Consider the following 22,815-nt stretch of genomic DNA (forward strand, 5'->3'; position numbering starts at 1 on the left):
AGGGCCGATCTCATTGAAGATGAGATTGATCATTCATTGTAACATATATAATTAGCTTTGAATGATTTGATGTATTTGTAATACTCAAAAAAAGTAAGGTTGGTAATGTATTCAAAAAAATACTAGCTGTTAAGATGTTTGGTCATATTTAGGGACTTTATGAGAAATGAAAAATATGTGCATTTATTTTCGCATCTATAAGTACATTGAAAAACGCGGGTACATAGACGCATTTTATATACTAGCGCCAATAGACACGCTGATAAACGTGCCCGCTATTTCGCGTGTACAATGCGCGTCTATAGGGCCTTTTCTTTGTAGTGTGTATAATGGCACTACAATGTCATAGTAGATTAATTCCCAAATATTGAAGTTGGGACAACTCGAAGTTCTGAGTGTAGCAGAGTGAAGGGTGCTTCATTGAGTGCTTTGATGAATATATTTGCAATCATATGATCACTTGGACAATGTTCAATCATGATCATTCCTTTCTTTACTTCATATCGAGCATAATGATAATGCACTGCAATATGTTTAGACTTGTTTTGTTGAACATAGTCTTTAGCAAGACTAATAACTCTTTGGCCTTCAATGTCGGTGGTTGATCGCCATTGTTGAGTATACCTGAAAAAAGAAAAATGAATTACACTACTTGGTGGTGCATCTACCTCACTATGCATTGTTGCATGGTGTCCATGCTAGTGAAAGTAGGAGCTGGGTCGAACCTTAGGGAAGCTTGTGGTGTTGTCCCACACTTGAGGACCTAGTTTGTGTACATGGGAGGTGCTATGGGTGTCACTTAGGGAGACAGATCTAACCATAGGGGAGCACAAAAAACCTAAGTGTGTCTTGCCCTTGATGTGTCCTAAGTGTGAAGTGGGGGGATAGGAAGGCCCAAGGGGGTTAGGCACAAAGCCATGGCTGACCAAGGCCACCAAATATGCCTAACCTAAGGACCCCTAGGTGCATTGTTTGTGGCACTCTAATATACATGGAAAAGCTTAGTGTTTCTTTCCTTTTTCTTTGTGTGGGTGTTTGTTTGTTTACTCTTTTATTTTTATTTTTATTTTTCTTTCTCTCTCTTTTTTTTCTTGAGATGCATTAGGAGGGGGCATCCCTAGACATCATCCTGATGCTCTACAGTAGTTATATTTCGAGGGGGCCTAAGAGATTTACCGAGGAATGCATGGCTTGTCATGGAGCATTTTTCTCTTCTGATTGTACTTATTGTGGCTACAGAGGGGGCTTGGTTTCCTACACTCATTCTTTCTTTCATTGATCTAATGTAGAGTCACACCCTTCTTCATGGACGAGATCCACTGGCTCCTGTTGAGATGGCTGCATTTGTTTTTTTGGCTCCCTAAGCCCCTAGCAAGGAGAGTTCTTGTGAGGTTTAGCCAGTTGAGATTAGAAGAGCATATTGCTCCTCTACTCCTAAGCCAATGTTAGGCTTAGGTGTCATGGTATGGAGTCCATGTTGCAGCGATGTGCCAGCTTGTAGGGTAAATCTTTGATTCCATCTTCATTAGAGTAATCTCCTTCTCCATTTTTCCTTAGTTGTTCTTTCTCCTCTTCTAGCATTTTCTTTCACTCTTTTTCTAATCTCTTCGATTTCTCTTGCACCCTTTGCAGCTCTCTCTTTTCTTTGGAGGTGGATCGAGTTCTTCTTATGGGGATTTTGAGAGTGCGATCTTCCTTTCCACTTGACTTGATAAATTTTTAGCCTTGTTGCTCACGTATTGTCCGCTTGCTCTCTTGCTATTGAGATGGTTGGTCGTTCTTTCTTTTTTAAATTAGTAACTCTCTCCATGTTGTTCCGCTATTCCTTATGGACTTTGGCTTCCTCTTATTCTTAGATTGGTGATGGCTCACCCCTAGCACGTTATACACATCCCTCCTTGGGTGTTTCTCAGTCCTGTTAGCTAAACCCAGGGCCTTCTCCACCATCGCAGGGCTCAACTCCGCCTCTACTTGGCAAGCTTCTTCTCCTCTTCTTACTGTTACCATACCATAGTTTCTTTCGACATCAAAGCTCCTCGTAAATTCTACGCACTTGTTGTCATCGACAGCCTGCTTGGCTGCTGACCTTCTCTACATACTTTGTTGCTACAAACTGCAGTGGTCCACAAATTGTTTTATAGCTAGCTCCTCCATGATGACGTCCTCTAGGTTTAGGGTAAGCTTAAACATGAACTGGATAAAATCTTGGTTTCTACCATCAAGCTGTACTTTGCTTGCTCTTTTGCCATGAAACGGGAGCTTGCCACTTTAATCTTGCCCTACCATTTTAGGTTCCTCTTTGTAACATGTGAAATATCATAACAATTGAGGTAGCAACTAGAGTGAGTTGTGCATGGACAAGGGACAAAGCTTTTGGAAAATTGAATCCCAGTTGATGAAGAAATGTTTCTTATTATTGAGAGCATGGCTCCTACCTAGATACAAAGTTTGGCAAAGAAAGAAAGAGTAGCCAATGACTATGATTTGATCTCTACCCCGAATGGTAGTCTGTACTCAAAAGGAAGTTGGGGCCACATAGGTCGTGGGTCTCTGTAAGACTGCCATTGGGCTAGTCACTCCTCTCAGATTGCCATAATCTGGGATCCAAGTTCAGCCATTGTAGTGTGGTTTTCAAACCAATGTTTTTCAAATTGACTTCAACCCTCTGATTGACACTTTAGCTACTCTATCTCTAAGAGATTTGGTTGGCAAAGCACTTAGTTGAATGTCACACTTAAGTGTAGTTTGTCGGCTTTCTCATCAGAGATGAGTTGCATGCATTCATGTAGGAGCTTGTCATAGTGTTCGTTAAGATATTCTTGCTCTTTCCAGGATAGTGGATATGACAAGTATTCCTCAAGCTACTCCCTAGGGAATGTGCCCATGTCTGCGAGGACGTAGGCATGTGTGAGTAATTTGAGTTTAGCATCCAACTGGGTAAAGCACTTTGTGACACTCCCATGTTCAATGAGGGCTTACTCAGTTGTTATCTCATGCAAGGTTCTGGGAGTTTCCCTAGGCTTTAGCATAGCTGGGGGCTCAAGCCTAGATGAGCAAGATTGGTCAATGCAGTGTTGCATCCAGTCTTGATTGGTCAATGCAAGTTCTGTTGTCACTAGATTGAGTGTTGCAAGAAACCATTGATGGTAATGGTTGCTTTGACTTATCTGAACACGCGAATATGTCTAAGGTCTCACCGATATTAGGAGAGATGGTAATGGGTTCATTTGTGTGTGGACTCGATGCTTTATTCCTTAGCTCTTCAGTACTCTTGGTCTCAATCTTCTTGGCACCTATAGCCCCTTGAAAATGCCCTTGCTTTTGTTGTTTTCTCCTCTTTTTCTTGGGAAATTGAGATGTATCCTTTAAAAATTCAAGTCCTTGAACTAGGCCAGCCGTTGATGTGCTTGGTTGGGCCTCAACATTCTCTTTCTTTGGTGTGTCCTCATGGGCATAGCCGCAACCTGTTAAACAACCTCGCTAGGTTGTGAAGATATAACTGCCTCTCATTTTGGAGAGTCTATCTCTTTAGCTAGCCCTCTGTTTATCCGCTCATCCGATTACATTGATAGTAGTGATTCCTGATTGGAAGTGGTAGTGGCTAGTTTAATGGACTTGCTACTATTGTTGGTAGAGTGCTGTGTTAAGTCCTTAAGAAGATTAGAAGTGGTCGTGTCTTTTGTTGCCTTTTGCGCATTCACTTGTGCATATCGAGCATCAATTGAGCTAGTCATAATGGATTGCATAGGCATATCCTTGGGCTAAGAACTAAGGGTGGTGTCATGTCTCGCATCTTGGACATTTGGAAGCTCCGATGGAGATAGAGATTGGGATTGAGTAGCTGCATTTGACGATTGATGCTCTGCTTCCTGTGTCCGTTTAGGGAAAGAGGGTGTATGAGATTTGGGACTCCTTGGTGGACTTGGCAATGGCTTGAAGATTTACTTGTGGCTATTAGATGATTCTGCCATTTACTTTATTGAGCAATCAGCCTTATCATAAGCAACATTATTCCTATGGTACTCATTATCCTCTTGGAAAGTCAAAGTCTCCTTGGGCACTAGTGGTCTTTCTGCACACTTGACAATTACATCTAACGTCCCCTTGTTAAGCACGCTAGGCTAAGGATCTATATTTCAAATAGTCATGTTTGGTTTCTTTCCTCAAGACTTGGATTTTCGTTTAGCTTTCCTCATGTGCTTCTTCACTTTTGATACGATCTTAGCTTTAGCTATTAATAGTGGTGGTTTAGTAGGGGGTTTTGGTACACAAATCCATCGGTTACCTATACCCTTGAGCACGTAACAACGCTTTGGATATCCATTGCAGTGTTGTGCAGACTCTCCATCGATACCTTCGTCTATAAGGCTTGGGCTTCTTTTGTGGTATTCCACGATATTTGTAAGTCCAAAGCCTATCCTTGGCATTGTCTCCTAACCTTCTTGTTTCAAGCCTAGCCTCGCTTAGGAACTGTCTTCATAGGAGGGTTTCCTTTCCACAATTAGCACTATTTGGAGAAACATGGAATATGATAGGCAAGCTTTCAATTTCAATAGTTACAAGAATTTTACACTTCCCTATAATTTAGCTTGTGGGTATCCCCCATAAGGACTAAGAGTTGCATTAGTCGGTGTGAGATCTAGTTGGCCTATTCGAGTCCATGCTTCATAGGTCAAGATATTAAAATATGCTTCTTTATTGATGAAAGCATTGACTCTATGCTCACTTTTTGTGGTGAGTTTGACCCTAAGATAAGTAGGTGGTAATGTGTCCTCATCTTCAAGTCTTGTCTTATAAATTCAAGCCTTTTGATACATGCCTTTGAGTCCCCAACTGTACAACAAGATGTGGATTCTCTGCTAATGTCTTAGGTCATCTATGCAGTGCCATTCAAGGTGCATCTCTTTGCCCTTGTTGGCTAGATTGGTCCTTTCAAATTCTAGGGTCTCTTTTTGTTGTCTTTGTTTGAGTATGGGCTTTTGGTTGTTGTTTTGCAAGTGATAATCTATGCTTGTGTAGAGCCATTATTACACTAGGATCTAATTTGGAGGACCTATCACAATGTGTGTTTTCTCTCCAGCCTACTTGGGGGAGGTGCCCCCTCTGTGGGTTTATGCTAAATACCATGCGCAATTTGAAGGACCATTCGTAGCCAAGTTTTTAACCCAGTGATAGATCTATGATGTGCTTTAGGATCTATATGTTCTCTAGGTCAATTTCAGGGGTTACATGCTCAAAATTTGAAAAAAATACAAATTCAGCTGTAGCTAAAGGTCCAAATTGGAGGGGTTGAATATCCAATTTGGACGGTCTGAATGGCCGAGGGCCGAAAGAGAAAGGGCTGAATGCCACTCGTTCGAATGTCAATTTTGGCTAGTCTGAATGTAGTTGTTCGAGGGCGGAATGGCCGAACGGTAGTGGGCCAAATCAACCATGGGCTGAGGGCCGAGTGGTTCATTTGAATGGGTTCAGACCGAACAACAAGAGTCAAGTGGGCCAAATGCAAAGTTGGTCCGAATGGTGAATTCGGCCAGTCCGAATGTCCAGCTTGTCCGAGTGGGGTTGGGTGGAGTCGATAGGGCCAAGGGTTCAATTTTCAAGTGTCTAAGTAAGATGGGCCAAATAGTTGATTCGGTCGGGGACCAAGTCCTAAGGGTCCGAATGGTGGTGGGAGGAATGGCCCAACACAAGAGGGTGGAGAGCTGATTCTGGTGGACTCGACCCAAAATCGGCAAGCTAAATGTGGTGCGCTTTTGGTTGATGTAACAATAAATCACTTGAATCACATGATTTAGGTCATGATATACCGCATGCACCTCCAAATCAAAGCTATGGATAGAGAGAAAGAGTTCCATATACCTAGAATACCAAATAAACTCCAAAATCCAAATCGGAAAATAAATCAAATCCTCTTGCCCTGTTATGACAATGGAAATCCCAATGCTTGTTTTGCTTTTTTTTTTCCTTTGTTTTTCCTACCCTAATGCATACAAATCATAAGAAAACACCTACACTACTTCAACCTACTTTTCCAAATCCAAAAAACCAAAAACTTAATTTCTAAGGAGATCGAATACATTTTCAAACTCCCTCGCTTCCTACCTATGTACCTCAAGCACTGGTTCGAGGAAATCCCTACTTCAATGGCTTGATTTGGAGTGCGCAAGCACTCAAGGCTTTAATCCATTGGTCCCAACAATGGAACCAAAATGTAGAGGTGAGCTCTAGCTCAATCGCCAAAGACTCACAAACCTCTTATTCCTTCAAGCGTTTCAAGCCGGCACTAATGGCTATCTCACACATAGCCAACATGCTATCTCTCTCTACGAGTGTAATGAGCTTACCTCCATGCCCGATCAAGTTTCCTCCCCTCCCAAGAACTTTGGTAGCTCCACGATCCAAGTGAAAGCTTCAAGCGAGCTCGATTCTCAAGCTCCATGCTCCAAGCTCCTGTGCTATGAGCAAGATAAGAGAAGAAGAGAGGAGAATATGGAGAGCTTCTTCACCACAATCCCTCAGCCTCACACACTCTCACACTCCCTCTCTCAAAGCACAAGCTCAAGCAAGAAAGAAGAAGAAGAAGAAGAAGAAGAAGAAGAAGAAGAAGAAGAAGAAGAAGAGGAGAGCTACTTTTGGCCACACACAAGAATAAGCTCCTCATTCACTTTTCAACTTTATATACAAAACCCTAAATCCTTTTTGGGTGGTCATCCCCTTATCTCCTTTTTTTACATGATTGACCGTGACCTAGGCTCTTTTTCCCATTGTCCTTCTATCTTCTTAGCTTCCTTCCTACCACCCATATACCTTTATAATTTACACATGTGAGAGCTCGAAACTCTTAAAATAAATCATGGTGTGCCTTGCACTCTTTTACAAAAGTATTGACGTGTGCTTTTTCTTGTGCGCCTCTCTCCTTGATTTATGACTTTTCTACACTTCTAGTGTTTCCATATTTTTCTTGGCACGCCTTTGTCTTCTGTTTCACTTTTTCTTTGGCCTTGTCTTCTGGTTTAGATTTTCTGAATTCTCCACCTTGTTTATCTGAGGGTTAACACAAGTTAGCACCATATTGAAAAATCATGTTCCTATCTCTATCTTTCCATGTAGATCATGGCCTCAACCCATTCATAGAATTTGAAGGTTTGTTTTTTTGGTTTGTGTTCAATACTATAGTTGTGGTAGGGTCTAGCTCCAGAAATATGATAAAGACTAGAGCAGGGTACAAATCTCCAACCATCAAACTTGTTATCAAGAAACATAGAGGGTTGCTACCACTTAAAGATATGTCCTATTTGGAATGTGTGGGAAAATAGGTTATTATAATAAAATTAAAAAGGGTTCCATGATGTCAAGGTGCTGGTGACATTGAGGAAACATAACATGAAGACTTAAAGAGCATTCTACTAGTAGGAATGAAGGAATAGAGGCCAAGATAATTGATGTTTCTATCACTTTGTTGGCTTGAGTAAAATATATACCTGTGGTAACTTTTCAATATCTATCCATGTCATACTTTTTGTAGAATAGAGAGTAATCAATGGCAATGGTAGCAGAAAAACATCAAAATTGTGCTATAAGAGATTTTCTAGATTAAAGGGAAAGAGAAAATCCAAGGTTTATTGCAACTAATGTTATATCTCTACAACTTTTTTGAGTGGTAGAACAAGTCTAAATTGACTGTTTACCAGTATAACAAAGATCTCATGGAAATTCATGTTCTCTATGAAGGTCAATAACAATAACATTACTTGTATTTTAAATAGTAGGTGTAGCATGCAATCATGGAAGGAAAAATGGAAGGAATCTTCTCCAAAGTTTATGTATTTGGTTCTCTAAGTGTTAAAACACTTTCATATAGACCAAAAATTTCAAATTTTTGTTTGCATATAAGGAAGATGTCTATGATAAGATCAAAGTGGTGGAGAAGGTGTCCATAAAGTCAAACAGGAGTAGATTCAAACCTCGAGCTAGAGCCTACTATGTCCCATTAGGGCCATTATGATGATTATAAGGAGAGTCTGACTAGAAGCTGTTGTAGACCAGTTTGTACCATGAGATAATAGACACCTCATATAATTGCAATGGTTGTTCTTTCTTGCAGAGGTTTGATCATCTACAAGAGTGAAGAGGAAAGATAGAAAATGTTTCCTTGACTGATCAATAAATGGTTGTGTTTTATGTTTCAAAGTGAGCACAATCGAAGCCACCAAATAAATATACCTACAGAAGTAAGGGAGGAGGAGGTTCTTTTGATGGAGTGATCTACAAGGATGACATGATCTGCAAGAGATGGGCTATTGTATGGGTGGACAATGACAAATCATATTTCAAAATTAAAGAGAGAGAGAGCCACCACTATAGCAAGAAGAGCATGCCAATCGAGTTTGGTGGACGCCCTCAAATCATGCTAGCTACAAAGCAAGAAAGCAAAATCCTGATTATTCATAAGAAGATGTTTGATGAGCATTCCAAATGATACTAATGAATACCTCCTAAATGATCATGAATAATATGATGTGTAAGATCAATGGTGGAAATTTTCTCCTCTTCTTGCACAATCCAATTTGTGAAGGCTTCTCATCTTCTAGCAATATGAAAAAATGGAAGAGGAAAAATGAGAGATGGGTAGGTTGAATCGAAGGCGAAATGAATACAAAATTTTGCAGTGGTTTTTCCTGTACTATAGAGGATAGTGGGGTTTCATCATGCAAGTTCAAAGGGAAATAGTGGGTCATATCACTAGCAGTCTCTTATTAAAGATCAAAGCCCTCACTCCTAGCTAAGAAAGATTCTCTCAATATCGTGTTTCATAATTGAGGGAGCCCTTTGGCCTATGGGGTTATTTGAGAGAAGGAGGTTTCTATAGCATCTACCATCATCAACAACACCTATAATAGCTTGTTAATACTTTTTGTCACAATCCACATCAAGTTTCCAATCAAAATCAGGTTTTTTCCAACATGCAACATACATTCCAAAGATCTATAGTGCTGTGATTCAAAGTTTGTGTGTGTTAGGGGAGACTATGTTATGTCATTTATTGAAGATAGCTAAAACCTTTTACATAGGGATCATTAGTGGTAGCATTACAAAGATGTACATTTACTAGAGCCACAAGGCATAAGATTGCCAGAGAGCATCGATTATCATCAACAACCATTGAATAACCATATGCATGTCCCGTGCAAATTGGTAATCATTCACTTTGTTATTGCATTTATCTCAGGTAAGTTACTCATGGATATATGTATGTATCGTGTGGGTTCAAAATAAGACATTTTTAAAATACTACTTTTATACATTTTTTACATACAAAATAGTGTTATATAATGGGATTATGTGAATAGAAAAGGGTTATATTTAAAAAATTTAGAGATAAGGATATTTATAAATAGGCCTTGAACGCATGTGATGTAGAGGATATACATATAGTAACTTCCTCGAGGCATTTATACTTGAGAAATATCCGCACTAACCTACTCTATCTTGATGGTTTTCAATTCTAGTGTGACATTGGAAAAAATCTTGGCTTTGTTTGAATAGTTTATCCACATCAGTATTTGAATAGTATATATATTGTTTGGACAATCATTACCATCACTTTTGAATACAAACATAGCATTTGCATGAAATCATAGCTTTAAGATGTATGTTAGGAAAGGAAAGTGTTTGGTGTTGTAGCTCACTCAGTCAAAGTACAAGAAATATGATGCAACCAATTGTGATAGTACAACTTGATGTCATTCTACTACTCTCATCCAAATTTGAAGCTTTTGAAACTTCATGAACATGGATGCCCCCTTTAGTCGTGCATATGCTTCTAACCTTTTTCCAAACCATATTTCTCTTATTTGCTTACCATTTTGCATTATTATTGGTGACATTACTACTTTGTCATGCAACCAAAATGGTAGCCATGAGTAGTTGATGAAGATGCACATATGCTTTTTATGGAAAATTTTGTTTTCGTGAATTATACTTATATATCATGCACATCTAAATGTTTAATTTCTCTTCCTTTGCTTCCACAAAAAAATACACTTTCTTGCTCTTTATTGATAGTAGATATTCTATATTCAGGGGTTTTTTCTTTCCTTGAGATTCCATGGTTGAGGCAAAGAAGATGCTGTTTGGCCATTAGAACTTTTATTAGGTTGCTCTCTATAGCTCACCCACTACAATGATAATGATGGCCTCCAAATCAACCTACATTTTCTTATAAAAATTTTGCTAGCATGGGAGCATCTTGAAAGGGAGAAAAAATACATATTAACATTTTCAAAGAAGGTTTATTGAGAAACATTTTCATGCAACCAATAGAGTGGGGATATGTATGCCATGTACAATGTCTAGACAGCTTGGGCATGGTGAGACACTACTGAATTCCTTTGAAAGGATGCATTACTAGTGTTGTTCTCATGTTGGATACATCCTCAATTATATCTTGAATGTGACAACATAGAAGAAACAAATAAGGATGAATGATGATGATTGAGATGAAATGTACACTAGTGAGGTTATGGCACATGCAATGGATGGGATACATATAGAGCATGTAATGGGTGGTAATGCTTGAAAAAGTTATGTTCAAAATAATATACATGTGATATTGAAACAGTAGATGATGTGGTTGATTGTGATGGATGTGGCAATCATGTAGAGGAAAATTTAAACATTTAAACATAATCCATGAGGACCATGCAAACCATGATGTACATGATCATGGCAATGAGGACACAAATGTTGCAAAATCGTTTCATGACAGCCAAATCACTATACCAATGCATGATGGTTGTAGTGAAGGCAAGAATTCTAAAAATATATTGTGCATGATGGGTAGGACCATGTCAAAAAAGGGATGCATTATCAAAATATTATAGCCACTAATGATGTGCACGATAGTGGTAGTGAAGGCATGCATGTTGAAAATGTATTGCATGATGGGCACGACAATGGTACTCAAACTGAAGGTATACCTACTAAAAATGCATTGTATGATGGGTAGGAACATGGTAGAAAAGGGATGCGTGATCATTAACTACCACATCCATTGATGATATGTAGGATACTAGCAGTGAAGGCATGCCTACTAAGAATTTAATGCATGAATGGCAAGACAATGGTAGATATACTTGTTGAAAATATATCACATGATGGGAAGGCTCCTTATTATACAAAGAGAGAGAGAGAGTGAGAGAGATAGAGAGAGAGAGAGAGAGTAAGGTGGAGGAAGAGTTGAGTGGGACTTCAATGATGCAAAATCAAGTAGAAAGAAATGAATTGAATCTCATTGGAATTTTAAAATGTGTGATACATAAGCAACAAACATCTCTTAAGTAGCTATTTATAGTTTTCTAGCATTGCTACAAGTGTCAAAGAAATACATAGCTCAAATGATGTCCCTAGCAATAGTAAAAGGCATCACTTGACACCTCAATTCTTGAATCAATGACACAAATTGTGTAACGTCTATTGTTGGATAAAGCACTGTCGGAGGGGTTCTCGCTGAAAGGTCATATCCATTGGGGATTAGAGAGAGAAGGAAGTAGAGAATAAGAGATAGAAGAGAAGAAAAAGAATAGGGAAGGGATTCAAATCTACCATAAAGCCTTTACACAATATAAAGACAAAGCTCAATGATTCAAAGCACTATGTATTGATAGAACCTGAGATGATAAATAAAATCATTATCTGGGACTACTCAGAAGCAATCTCCAAGCATTACATCTCTTGAAGCTTTTTGCTAGACCAAAAACGTGCACCGAATACTTTCTTCTTTGCTACTCTAATGGCAAATATGATGGATATGTTGGCTCCAAAAGGGGGGTGAAACCCTAGAACACCTGGTCAGAAATCTTTCGAAAGGTCTAGCTAATGTCTTAATTCATGCCCTATATGATATGGGTAGCTATTCAAAAACCTAGGTTATCCATTCTATGACAACATAGTAATGCAACAAAGGTCTAGCTAGTGTTTTAATTCAGGTCCTATATGATATGCAAGATATGAAGACAGAGCAACATGCCTCTAGGTTCTATGTGTAGTATAGTTATGAGCATGTCAATCCTAACCTCATCTATCACGGTAGTTGGTGGTTCAATCTCTCCATTCACCACAAGACCTATTGGATCAATCAATTTGCGTAGCATGTAATCTTGTGAAAATGACTACGGCCAAGTGATAGAATTCGGGGCATCTTTGGAAAAATTGTGATGCAACAAATTTGGTATTGCAAAAACTAAATGCAAATGTAAACAAGATTAAACTTCGAGTTGTTTTGTTAGATGGCGTGCTTAAAACGACTTAATTGTCTTTGGATTTACAAAAGTAGGATCGATGTATATTGTCGATTATTTCAGCCTCCATGACTTGGCGTATTAAGACTAGGCCGACTGGACCTACGTCTTGCCTCTGTCGTAGGACTCCCAGATTTCTGCAATACTCTAAAACCTGCTTTGTGTCAACCCATAATATTTCTGATATTGGTCCCACTTCGTCGGTCGTTGATCCTTGGATTTTGCTCGGTTTGAATATGATCTAAAAGCTGGTAGTTTCTCCTGCTGCAATCTCGGACAAACCACTGAAACGCGAGGATCAGAGATAAGCTTGCACGACCCTCAGCTGTTTTCCAATATTCCATCCTTGTTAATTGATCGTGGCTTCCCCGTGGCTCAGAGGGCGTTACCGCTAAAATAAATAAAAGGCTTATACGTGCGCACTATGTCACTGGAATAATTATCGTGGCTGTTTCCTTGGTCTCTATAAAGCCGCTTCGATCACTTGATCCATACATGCCTGTCTGCAGTAGGCTGCTTAGTGTCGCCGTTAGCTCTTGTGGCATAATCTGTATTTCTCAGTCGATCGTACCCATGGCGGCAGCTACCTTGGCGGTGCTGGCAAGAAACCGTTTCTGGATGACTGTGTGTATTGCCGTGGTGCTAGTGCTAGCGCTGCCCGAAATCAAGATGCTGCCGCTCGTGCAAGGTGATTTATCATAAGGCAACGTAATAACTATCTTGGTTTTACTTAATATGCATCGTGTCAAGGCTATTGGTTGAGATTGCACATGCAGTTTCAGTTGGGCAGCAATACTAATTACTATGATATTATGGCCGAGAACGCAGGAGCTTGCACGGCCACTGGCACGGTGTGCAACCTGAATGCGCTGACGGGCAAGTACGTGGCAACCACTGACTGCATCGAGGCATGCGTGAACAACGCACCCCTCAACATCTTCCCCATTTGCTGCAGCACCGCCCCTGGCTCGGACACCGCTCCCTGCGCTTGCTGCCCCGCCCTCACCACCTCTTGCTAGCTAGCCTTCTAGCTGTGATCACTTGCCATCATTGATCTATGTGTACTCCATCTACATCTAATATGACCATCACCACCCTGATCCCCACCACGCCCGCCATCTCCTAGCTAGCTAGCTCACCGTCGCCTCGCCGCTGCTTGTCATCATTCACTTCGTGTAATCCATCTACGTTGATGGCATCATCATCTCATCATCGTGAACTCGTCGAACGATAATAAGAAGCAATAATATTTATGATGGCAGTAGGATTCCCTCAATTGCCCTTTAGTCTTATCAGCTGATCTCTTTCCTTTTTCGAGGAATAGTGGAATCAATAGATAATGAGTGTATTAGGGAAACGAAAAGTGAGAAAATCAATCTCTCTCTCTAAAATACCGTGGCATAGCAAGGCTTCAACTAAATGATGAGTCGATTTAGGTGTGAATGACCTAATATGAATGATTGAGGTGCAAATGATCTCTTGTGTGTAAGTGGAAACATTCATCTCATTGGATCTAGGTGCGAATGACCTAATGTGAATGATTGAGGTGCAAATGATCTCTAGTGTGCAAGTAAAAAAGTGTGTGATTGCTAAGGTTTTAGTCTTAGTGTAGGAGTGCTAGTGTGTGAGTATGAGTGAACTCAAAACGAGTGATCTCAAGATGAGTGAACCTAGGATGAATAATAAACTCGGGACGACTGAATCGAAGGCAAGTGATCTTAAGATGAGTGAACAAAGGACAAATAAGCTCAAGATGATGGATCCTAAGATGGTGTGGAGTGAGTATTGCATGTAAAATTTGTGTGTAATTGTGTATATGTTAGGTTATGTGTGTTGAAGATGGGGGTGTTTTTGGGGACTTAATGTGTGTGGTTTGTGGAGTGTGTAAGTCAAAGGGGTTTTATGTTAGGATTATGAATGGGTTTGAGTCTGGAATAAGTTAGGGTTCTATGTGTGAAGAGATGAAAGTGTGGAGTGTGTGAATGAGTTGATTATGTGTGTATATGGTGTGTATAATATGTAGAGTTTATGGGTTGTATTTATGTGGTCATTTATGTGCTTGTGTGTGTGTGTATGAATGGATTTCATGTGTTTGTGCCAATATGTGGGGTGTAGGTGTGTAACATGTGAGTTGAACGAAATGTTATCTCTTGTGAATATATTTTTGTATATGTGTGAATGCATTTTTGTGTGTAACTTATCTTGTATACTACCACTAGTAAAAAACTCCAATAAAACATGCCACTAACCTAGCTATGACCCAACTATCCTAGGACTAACTAATCTAGGTAGATAATTTCACTAACGCATGTGTGCATTAACTAATCTATATGTGGCTACCTAAGTATGTGTGCAACTAACTTGTATATGTACACAACTTATGGGAGATGGGAAACTATCCTAGTACATAACTTACTAATCGAGTAACTATCCTAGTGTAAGTTGAGCTTAGCTATGTGATTAGTCTAACATGTGTGCATTCATACTAAGATAAGAGTACATGTGGATGAATTGAAGTTTGTGTGCACATGTGGTTATGGATTGTGTGTGATGTGTAGGTGTATAAGTGCATGTTTAGTGTGTATAGGGTGACCATGATTATGTGTGTGTATGTTTGTGTAAGAGTGCATGTGTGAATGTGGGAGTTTTCTTTGTAAATTCGTTAGGTTAGAGTGTGTATGAGGGGTGTATTAGTGCATCAGAGTGTGTGTTTTGGATTAGTAAAGGAAAGCAAGGAAATGTGAATGAGTATGCACATGACAAGGCTTCAACTAAATGACAAGGCAACATTTATCTAATTTGATTGAGGTGCAAATGATCTTTAGTGTAAATAATCTAAGATTAATGACCTAATGTGAATGATTGAACTGCAAATGATCTCTAGTGTGCAAGTGAAAGTGTGCACAATTGCTAAGGTGCTAGTCTTAGTGTACAAGTGCTAGTGTGTGAGTACGAGTGAACTCAAGGCGAGTGAACTTAAGACCAATAATCTTAGAATGAGTGAACCTAGAATGAATGAACTCAAGTCAAGTTATTTGAAGACGAGTGAACCTAGAATGAGTGATCCCAAGATAAGTGATATCAAGGTGAGTGAACCTAGGACAAATGATTGCAAGATAATTTTACTCAAGACAAGGGATCTTAAGATGAGTGAACCTAGGATGAATAAGCTCAAGACCAATGATCTTAAGACATTGTGGAGTGAGTATTAGGTGTAAATTTTATGTGTAACTATGTGTGTGGGAGATGGGGGTGTTTTGGGATTTAGTGTGTGACTCTATAAATGTGTGTGGTTTGTGTACGTATGTGAGTCAATTGGGGTTTTATGTTAGGTTCTAAATGGGTTTACTAGAAAATGGTTTTACATTAGATGTTCGAGAGGGAAGGGGGTTTCTAATATTAGTTTTAGTTTCTACATAGTCCTAGGTGACATATTCTAGCTATTTTTAGATTTTTCTAACTTTGTGTGCTTTTTCACTTTGAGCTTTGGGGTCGTGTTTGTCTCTTCTTGAAGTCCTGGTCCTTATTGCCCCTTCACTTTTTAGAGTTTTGGGCCATACCCCCATTACTTTTTCCACTTTCTTACTCTTAAGCGTTTGCCAACCTTGAATAAGGCTAACAAATTTTGTATGCTAGGGAATCTTGTTAATTGATCGTGGCTTCCCCGTGGCTCAGAGGGCGTTATCGCTAAAATGAATAAAAGGCTTATACGTGTGCACTATGTCATAGGAATAATTATCTTAGTTGTTTCCTTGGTCTCTATACACAAGAAACTCTAAACCACTCTCTATAGAAAGTTCACACTATAACTAGGAATAATTTAGAATTTTCTAGCTATAACTAGATAATTTTGGCATCACGAGTCTCTTCTAACTAGTAAAGTCCTTTTCCTAGATAGTATCTAGAAAATTGAAGCCCTATCTAGCAACATTATCTAGAAAGTTATTGTATGATTAGTAACAATATCAACCTAACTAGAAAATTTTTGTTTTTAGTAGTCATAACTAGCAAGTACTATCCTCTAACTAGGGAATTATAGATAGTCTATGAAGTTAACTTGGAACTCATAATTTTGTTAGGTATAACTGGAAAATAAATATTCTTTGTTTAGAAATTTGCATTTGTATAATAGTTACGCACAACTAAGTTTTTCACACTTGTTTCACACAAAAGCATGACTATAGTTGTTGAAAGGTAATTATAATAACAAAAATAAAAATAAAAGAAAGATGTCAAGTACATGACTAACACAATCTCTGAGACCCTAACAACAAAGTCATGGCATTTAGCAACAACACTTACAATGTTGACCAAAGCACATGGCCACATTGGCCAAGTATATATAATGGCTATGACATCCATCTTATTACAAATCTCATGATCATATTAGTGAGAGAAAAGCATATTTCCCTAATGGATTAAATAGAAACTCCGCACACTAACATCATATTCTCTATAATCCGAATGAGCAACAAGAGTAACATTCAAAGTGCATGGCAAGCAAACCACATAGTCATATCTACCCCATCGTGAAAACTAGATAGCCATAATAAAAAGGAAAGCATATCACCAAGTGCATGACCATATTGGTGATGGAAGAGCACATGGACAAAAAGAACCAACAAGGCAAAGCACATAGCCATATTGACAAAAAGCTAAATTGCATTACTCGAAACATGTGGCTATAGCAAATAAAGTAAACTACATTTGTAACTGTATGATGAAATAATGTTGCCTCTCAAAATAGCATTAAACTTATAAACTTCATATCTTGACAAAAAAATGTAAGTACTAAGGATTGTAGGGTTGCCAACTATTGTAGCTAGCTGTACATGGAAGCTTGCAATATGACATATGGGAAGCTACTTCAAGGTTCACTATGAGGTGATGTGAATAACAAGAAGGCTACACCTAAAATAACCCTACAAGGATGGAAGTATTAACTAGTGCTCCAAAATGAATAAAACTTTATGGGATATTCTCATTCTATTAGGGTTTGAAATTGAGCAATTCTATAGAAAAGCATCAATGTGAGCATATCAAATTCTCACCAATCTCAAAGGTATAAAGAATTCAAAAAATGTAGAAACTCTTGCAAATTCTCAATGGAACATTGAAAGTGCATCCTGGTAAAAGGAAAACACAAAAGAAAAAGAAGAACAATTTAAGATTGGAAAAAAAATTCTTTTGATTAAAAATAAGAGAGCTAAAATAAAGGCATGATTTTTGGGCTATGAGCATGCTCAACAAGGCCAATATTAAAATAGAGTACTATAAAAAGCAAGGAGTGGAGGAAAGCTTGTTGGGCTATTCTCTCCTATGCATCTATTTAAACCTTCCACGTTGGGTAAAAAACGATAGTTTTTAATCTCTACAAGAGAGGTAGAACCCCTAGAGGATCTTAATCTACTCTCCATGAGGATTTCAATCATGCTATGCATTTGAAGATTCACAAACTCTGATGTGTGCAATCTCGTGTAGCAACTTCTTCTATAGGCACCTATTCCACTACAAGATATAGACCTTATACCAACGTTTAAAGCGACAAAAATACAAACAACAAAATTTGCCCCCGTCGTCGCAAAAAGTGTCGTTATTGGCGACGCCATAGAAACGTCACTATTGGCGTCGCAATGCAAATAGCGACACATATAGCAACGCGAGCAGTAAATTTGCGATGCAAATAGCGATGCTAACAGGGAAACAAAAATTGTGGCAAGGCAGCTATAGCACTGTGTGATGTATGAGAGCCATACAAAATAGTTTCTACACTACTGCATACAAAGCGCTTGCAAACAAAAAGAATGTATACTGAAATCATAAAACTAGTACATGAAATAAATACATGATATCGCATAAAATGCGATTGGTACAATCATGAAAGGATATCACTAATACATAGAAAATGTCTACATAGATCAGGCGACTAAAAACTAAAGGTGTGTGAGCTCCAAGGATCCAAGGGCGAGATAGAAATCCTCGTCCCCCGAAAGCTCGTCCCGCCGCAAAGGAGCATCGAACGGATTCTGTAGAAAAAGAAACAACATATTAATCCACCATACAATAATGCATTCAAATATCTCATGGTAACTATGGACAAGAAATATGAGTGACTTACAGGGCCGCCGCGTCTATACAATTGGTCGATCAATGCATTGAGACCGTACCTCTCTGCATATCGAGTCTCAAGGCCTTGCAGATCGTGATTTGTAATGGAGTGCTGCAAAGAAAACAAAATGCTAACTGTTAGAAACATGATTGTCAGTACAAAGAATATTTCAAAAAAACAAATAAGCAAAACAAAAGAGAAACTTACAAAGTCCTCTAAATATGTCCTGTGGCCGCCACTCCCAAGATGATGGACCACTCCAGCCTCGAGTCGTGCCCTCGCCGCCTCCCGCTCTGCTGACTCCAACATCCTGGCGAATCTGTAGCCTTCTCCCTCAGTCGGCGCCAGTCGTCTGTATCTAACCACTCGGGCTTTGCAGCCCCACTCTTGATTGCCTTGCGTGCGTCGGATCGTCTATGTGACATGTATGCACGCATGCAATCCATCATCCAGCCCATAGAGAATCTATCTACTGCGGCTGGCACCGGAAACTCCTCGTGCAAGGATGCTACTATGTAGTCCTTGCTCCCCTCCGGTATGTTCTTCCAATGATCCAGGACGTTGTGCCGAAAAACTTGTTGGCACAACTCTCTCATGCGAGCCATCACCCTCCTCTCCTCATCATTCATGATGATGGCTACTGACCTACTATCAACCAAGTATCCATAACCCCTAGGAGTCTGCCTAAGATGGGTCCTCTCCCATCTCCGTCCACGCTCCTACGCATATCCAGGAGACTCCTGTGCATCCGGTGTACCGACGGGGGTAACCTCTCTCGGAGTGCCACTCATAGGGGTGCCACCAAAACGGGTGGCACCCGCTAACGGCTGCCCAAAAGCCGGAGTAACTGGAGTAGACGTCCCCACAAGTGTGACAAATCCTGGAGGTGATGCAGCTCCAGTTGAATGACGAGACAGAGACACCACATCCGTGTCTCTATAATAGCACCCCCCTGATCCCGATGTAGTCCCTCCCTCTGGCCCAAGTCGTGAGCATCGAGATCGTCTGCTCGAAGCTGAAGCATTTGATCGCACTGAAGCAGATCTAGCAGAGCGCCCTGATGAAGAACGAGATAGCTCCTGGTCCGCCATCTCTCTGAATCTCGCGAGCTGGTCTGGAGACATGCGTGCCATCATGTCCTGAAACTCCTCATCGCTCATCCCTCGACTCATCCTGAAAATGTCACCTACACAGATAAAAAATGGTGTTAGAATAATCAAAACTATACAAAGCACAGTAATATAAATCATTTTTGAAAAATCCCTCTTAAAATGCATATCTTATATACCTTTATGGAAGATCTAAACAACGAATTGAGTAATACAATTCTCCAAGAATGAAGTATTCTATGGTCCCATGTTATTCTCCTGACACAACTCTGCATACACTGGAAGGTCGATCGACATGTCACCACAAAAGAACGAGTCTGCCTCGTTCTCAAAAAATTCTTGGACTACTGTATTTCCATCATTGTTAGCCGATGCGGGCTCCAAGCTTGCGGTGGCCTCCACCCCTTGTAATATCGACCCCTCTATTTGCATATTTTCTTCATCTATGCTGCCCGGAACATCGCTTTGATCATATACTCTCGCACTTCGAGGATTTGAAGGTATAACATACCACCATCGAGGTTGTCAGGGGTTTGGATAGAAGATTACCTGTTCACAAACACGTACAAAGCGAGTTCAAACCCTTGTGACATAAACCATGTCGTGTTACAATCAGCAAATCAAATGACTCTATGCACCTGTTCACAATGGGTCGGCAACACAAAGGTGTCGCGTAAATCCGTCCATTTTTTTTCGGAATCTATTTCTAGAAATCTAGATGGACCTCGTCGAACTGTTGCTCCAGCTCCTCCAAGTACCACTTTGAACCACTGCACATCGAATAGTATCATGGAGAAGCTACGGTAATCCACCGTAATAATACTTTGCAAGTTTCCAAAATACTCCATCTCATCCACAACCGTGTTCGGATCCCTTGCTCGTCGCCAGCTCTCTTGCTCAAACCTTGCCATGACACCACAGTCCATTGTGGAGCGCATTTTGTCAATATGCTCCACGCGAAAATGCCATCCGCGCGACCACACTGCACTATATATTTTGTACTGTACATTGAAACATTCAAATTAGATGTCGCATATAAGATTTAGATACGATACATTCTAAACCCCTCATCACCTTTGGACTACATCCCCTCGAGAACTCCCACTCCTCCATTGAGACCTCTGTCCCTTCGCTGGATGCTGCAGTCAAGGCTCCATGCAACCATCATGTTGACATAAACAGCGGCATCTCCTCCATGCCTTCGGGATATCGAATCGGTCGATGACGCGTACTGCGTGGAATTCAGCTCACGCTTCCTCTTGATCTTGCCTTGCAATCTGGTACTTGGCGAGCCACGTCTCCATGGAGGCATGGTGCAACATACAAAACCGATTCACCTTCTCTTCCATTGAGACATCCATTCTTTTTTCTACCCCATTTCCAAGCACCACATCTCCAGTCAGTCTATCATCGTCCTTCAGCGTCCATAGCATTTCATTGTCTGGTTCCACCATTGGTAGCCATTGTGAGATATGCACTAACGCCTCTGACACCAACCAACCTTCCACCATGCTACCTTCTAGACGAGCTCGTTGTCGCACAAAGCCTTTCATGAAGCGCTCCAGGAAGAACATCCATCGCGTAGGGACAGGTCCAACAATCTCCACTTCGTCCACAAGATGCACAAGAAGCTGAACTTGTATCGTGAGCATGCTAGTGGACAGGTATTTCTCAAAGAGACAGACCATCTCCACTACTCCCCGCCTTGCGGATTCAATAGAGGACGTCTTAATCTCTTTTTGTGAGATCCATTGCACCAAAGTCGACAACTTGTAAATGTCCCCGCAAATTTCCGGAGTAAGGCATCCTGCAATCGCGATCGGTAGGACAAACTGCCACAAATGAGAAAGCATTATGAATAATGGCCACTTTTCAAATTGTAAAATGCCCACGCTAATTACAATCCATTCTGTTCACAGACCTCACATATCTTATGCCAATCATGGGATTTCAGCCCCGAAAATTTGTCATCTTTAGAAAATGCGGACCTGAGAGAACGCATCATACCCGTTGGAGTGCGGATAGACTTGATTACTTGCTTCACAATGCGCTCCTCTTTGGTGGACAAAACCCAAGGAGTGCGAGGAAGCTGCACTCCCCCTTCAGCACTCGACTGCGGCCAAAGCGCCTCCATCTAACCTACCTCCTTCAAATCCATTCGTGACCCTATAGTGTCTCTCATTCCTGTGATGTGGTCCCATAGCAAGCTGCGCACATTCTTGAAAATATGCATGGGATCCAACGAGTGGTTGACCTGTAAGTGGGTCCAATATGGCAACTCGTAGAAAACTGAGAACCGTCGCATTCCATTTGGATGTGATTCCGGGTTTACCATTTTCAGCTCGTACTAGCTTGCAGCGTTCATACGTGTTGGAGGTCGTCCAAGAAAACCTTCCTTGAGTTCATGATCCTCTGGCAAGAAAGCGGCGTGTCCTTGATATACCATCTTCTTCATGGTTCGTGACCTTCGGGAGTCTAACTGTGGCCCACACAATGGACATGCATGATAACCTGAGGTAACCAGACCTGTAAGGCGAGCCACAACTTAGTGAATACTTGATTGAATGAAATAAAAGATAGATATTACCAGCGAGAACGGAGGTCTGCTCACCTGAGCACTCTCCCAATCCCGGAAAGTCATGCATCGTCCACATGACAATGGCTCGAATGTTGGCTGACCGCTGACCATCGCGCCTGCTCATATCTTACATAGTGACCCCCTCCTCCCACAAAATCTTAAGCTCATCGACTAATGGACGAAGATACACATCCATATTTTTTACTTTGTACCGGCCCGGGATGAGCAAGCTAAGGATGAGATGTCCTTTCTTCGTAGGAAGCCATGGAGGGATGTTGTAGTTGACAAGCACTATAGGCCACACACTGTAAGAAGTTGAGTGCAGACCGAATGGGTTCACACCATCCATGGGGAGACCGAGCCGAAGATTCCTTGGCTCTCGCGCAAAGCCTGGGAAGGTAGAGTCAATGTGGCTCCATGCGCACGAATCCGCTGATATTCGTTGAACTCCATCCGTGGACCTATTCTACACATGCCACGTTGTTAAGCTTGCCATGCCAGACGTGCGAAACATGTGGTTTATGGAGGGGATGAGCGAAAAGTGTCTAAGAACTTTTTGAGGGATGGTTTGCCCTTGCAAGTCCTGCCGATACCTGTGAGCACCACACTTTGGACATGTCTCCATAGTCTCGTATTCATCTAGAAACAGTATGCAGTCGTTGATACATGCATGGATGTTATTGTAGTCCATGCCAAGCTTTCGTAAAACATGTCGTGCAT

The 22,815-nt window shown here is 40.6% G+C and overlaps 1 protein-coding gene across 1 annotated transcript; it reads left to right on the top strand.

Annotated features, from left to right (window-relative positions):
* The first annotated feature begins 12,808 nt into the window (after positions 1-12,808).
* Positions 12,809-13,593, top strand: LOC148011697 (uncharacterized). The gene is made up of 2 exons (XM_087670831.1): positions 12,809-12,987; positions 13,128-13,593. Exons 1-2 carry the CDS (start codon positions 12,873-12,875, stop codon positions 13,316-13,318), a joined length of 306 nt encoding a protein of 101 aa, XP_087526957.1. The 5' UTR covers positions 12,809-12,872; the 3' UTR covers positions 13,319-13,593.
* Positions 13,594-22,815: the final 9,222 nt, after the last annotated feature.

This window comes from Lygodium microphyllum, chromosome 28 (assembly GCF_053477565.2).
Source record: "Lygodium microphyllum isolate KBCC chromosome 28, Lygodium_microphyllum_v1.1.10, whole genome shotgun sequence".
NCBI lineage: Eukaryota > Viridiplantae > Streptophyta > Polypodiopsida > Schizaeales > Lygodiaceae > Lygodium > Lygodium microphyllum.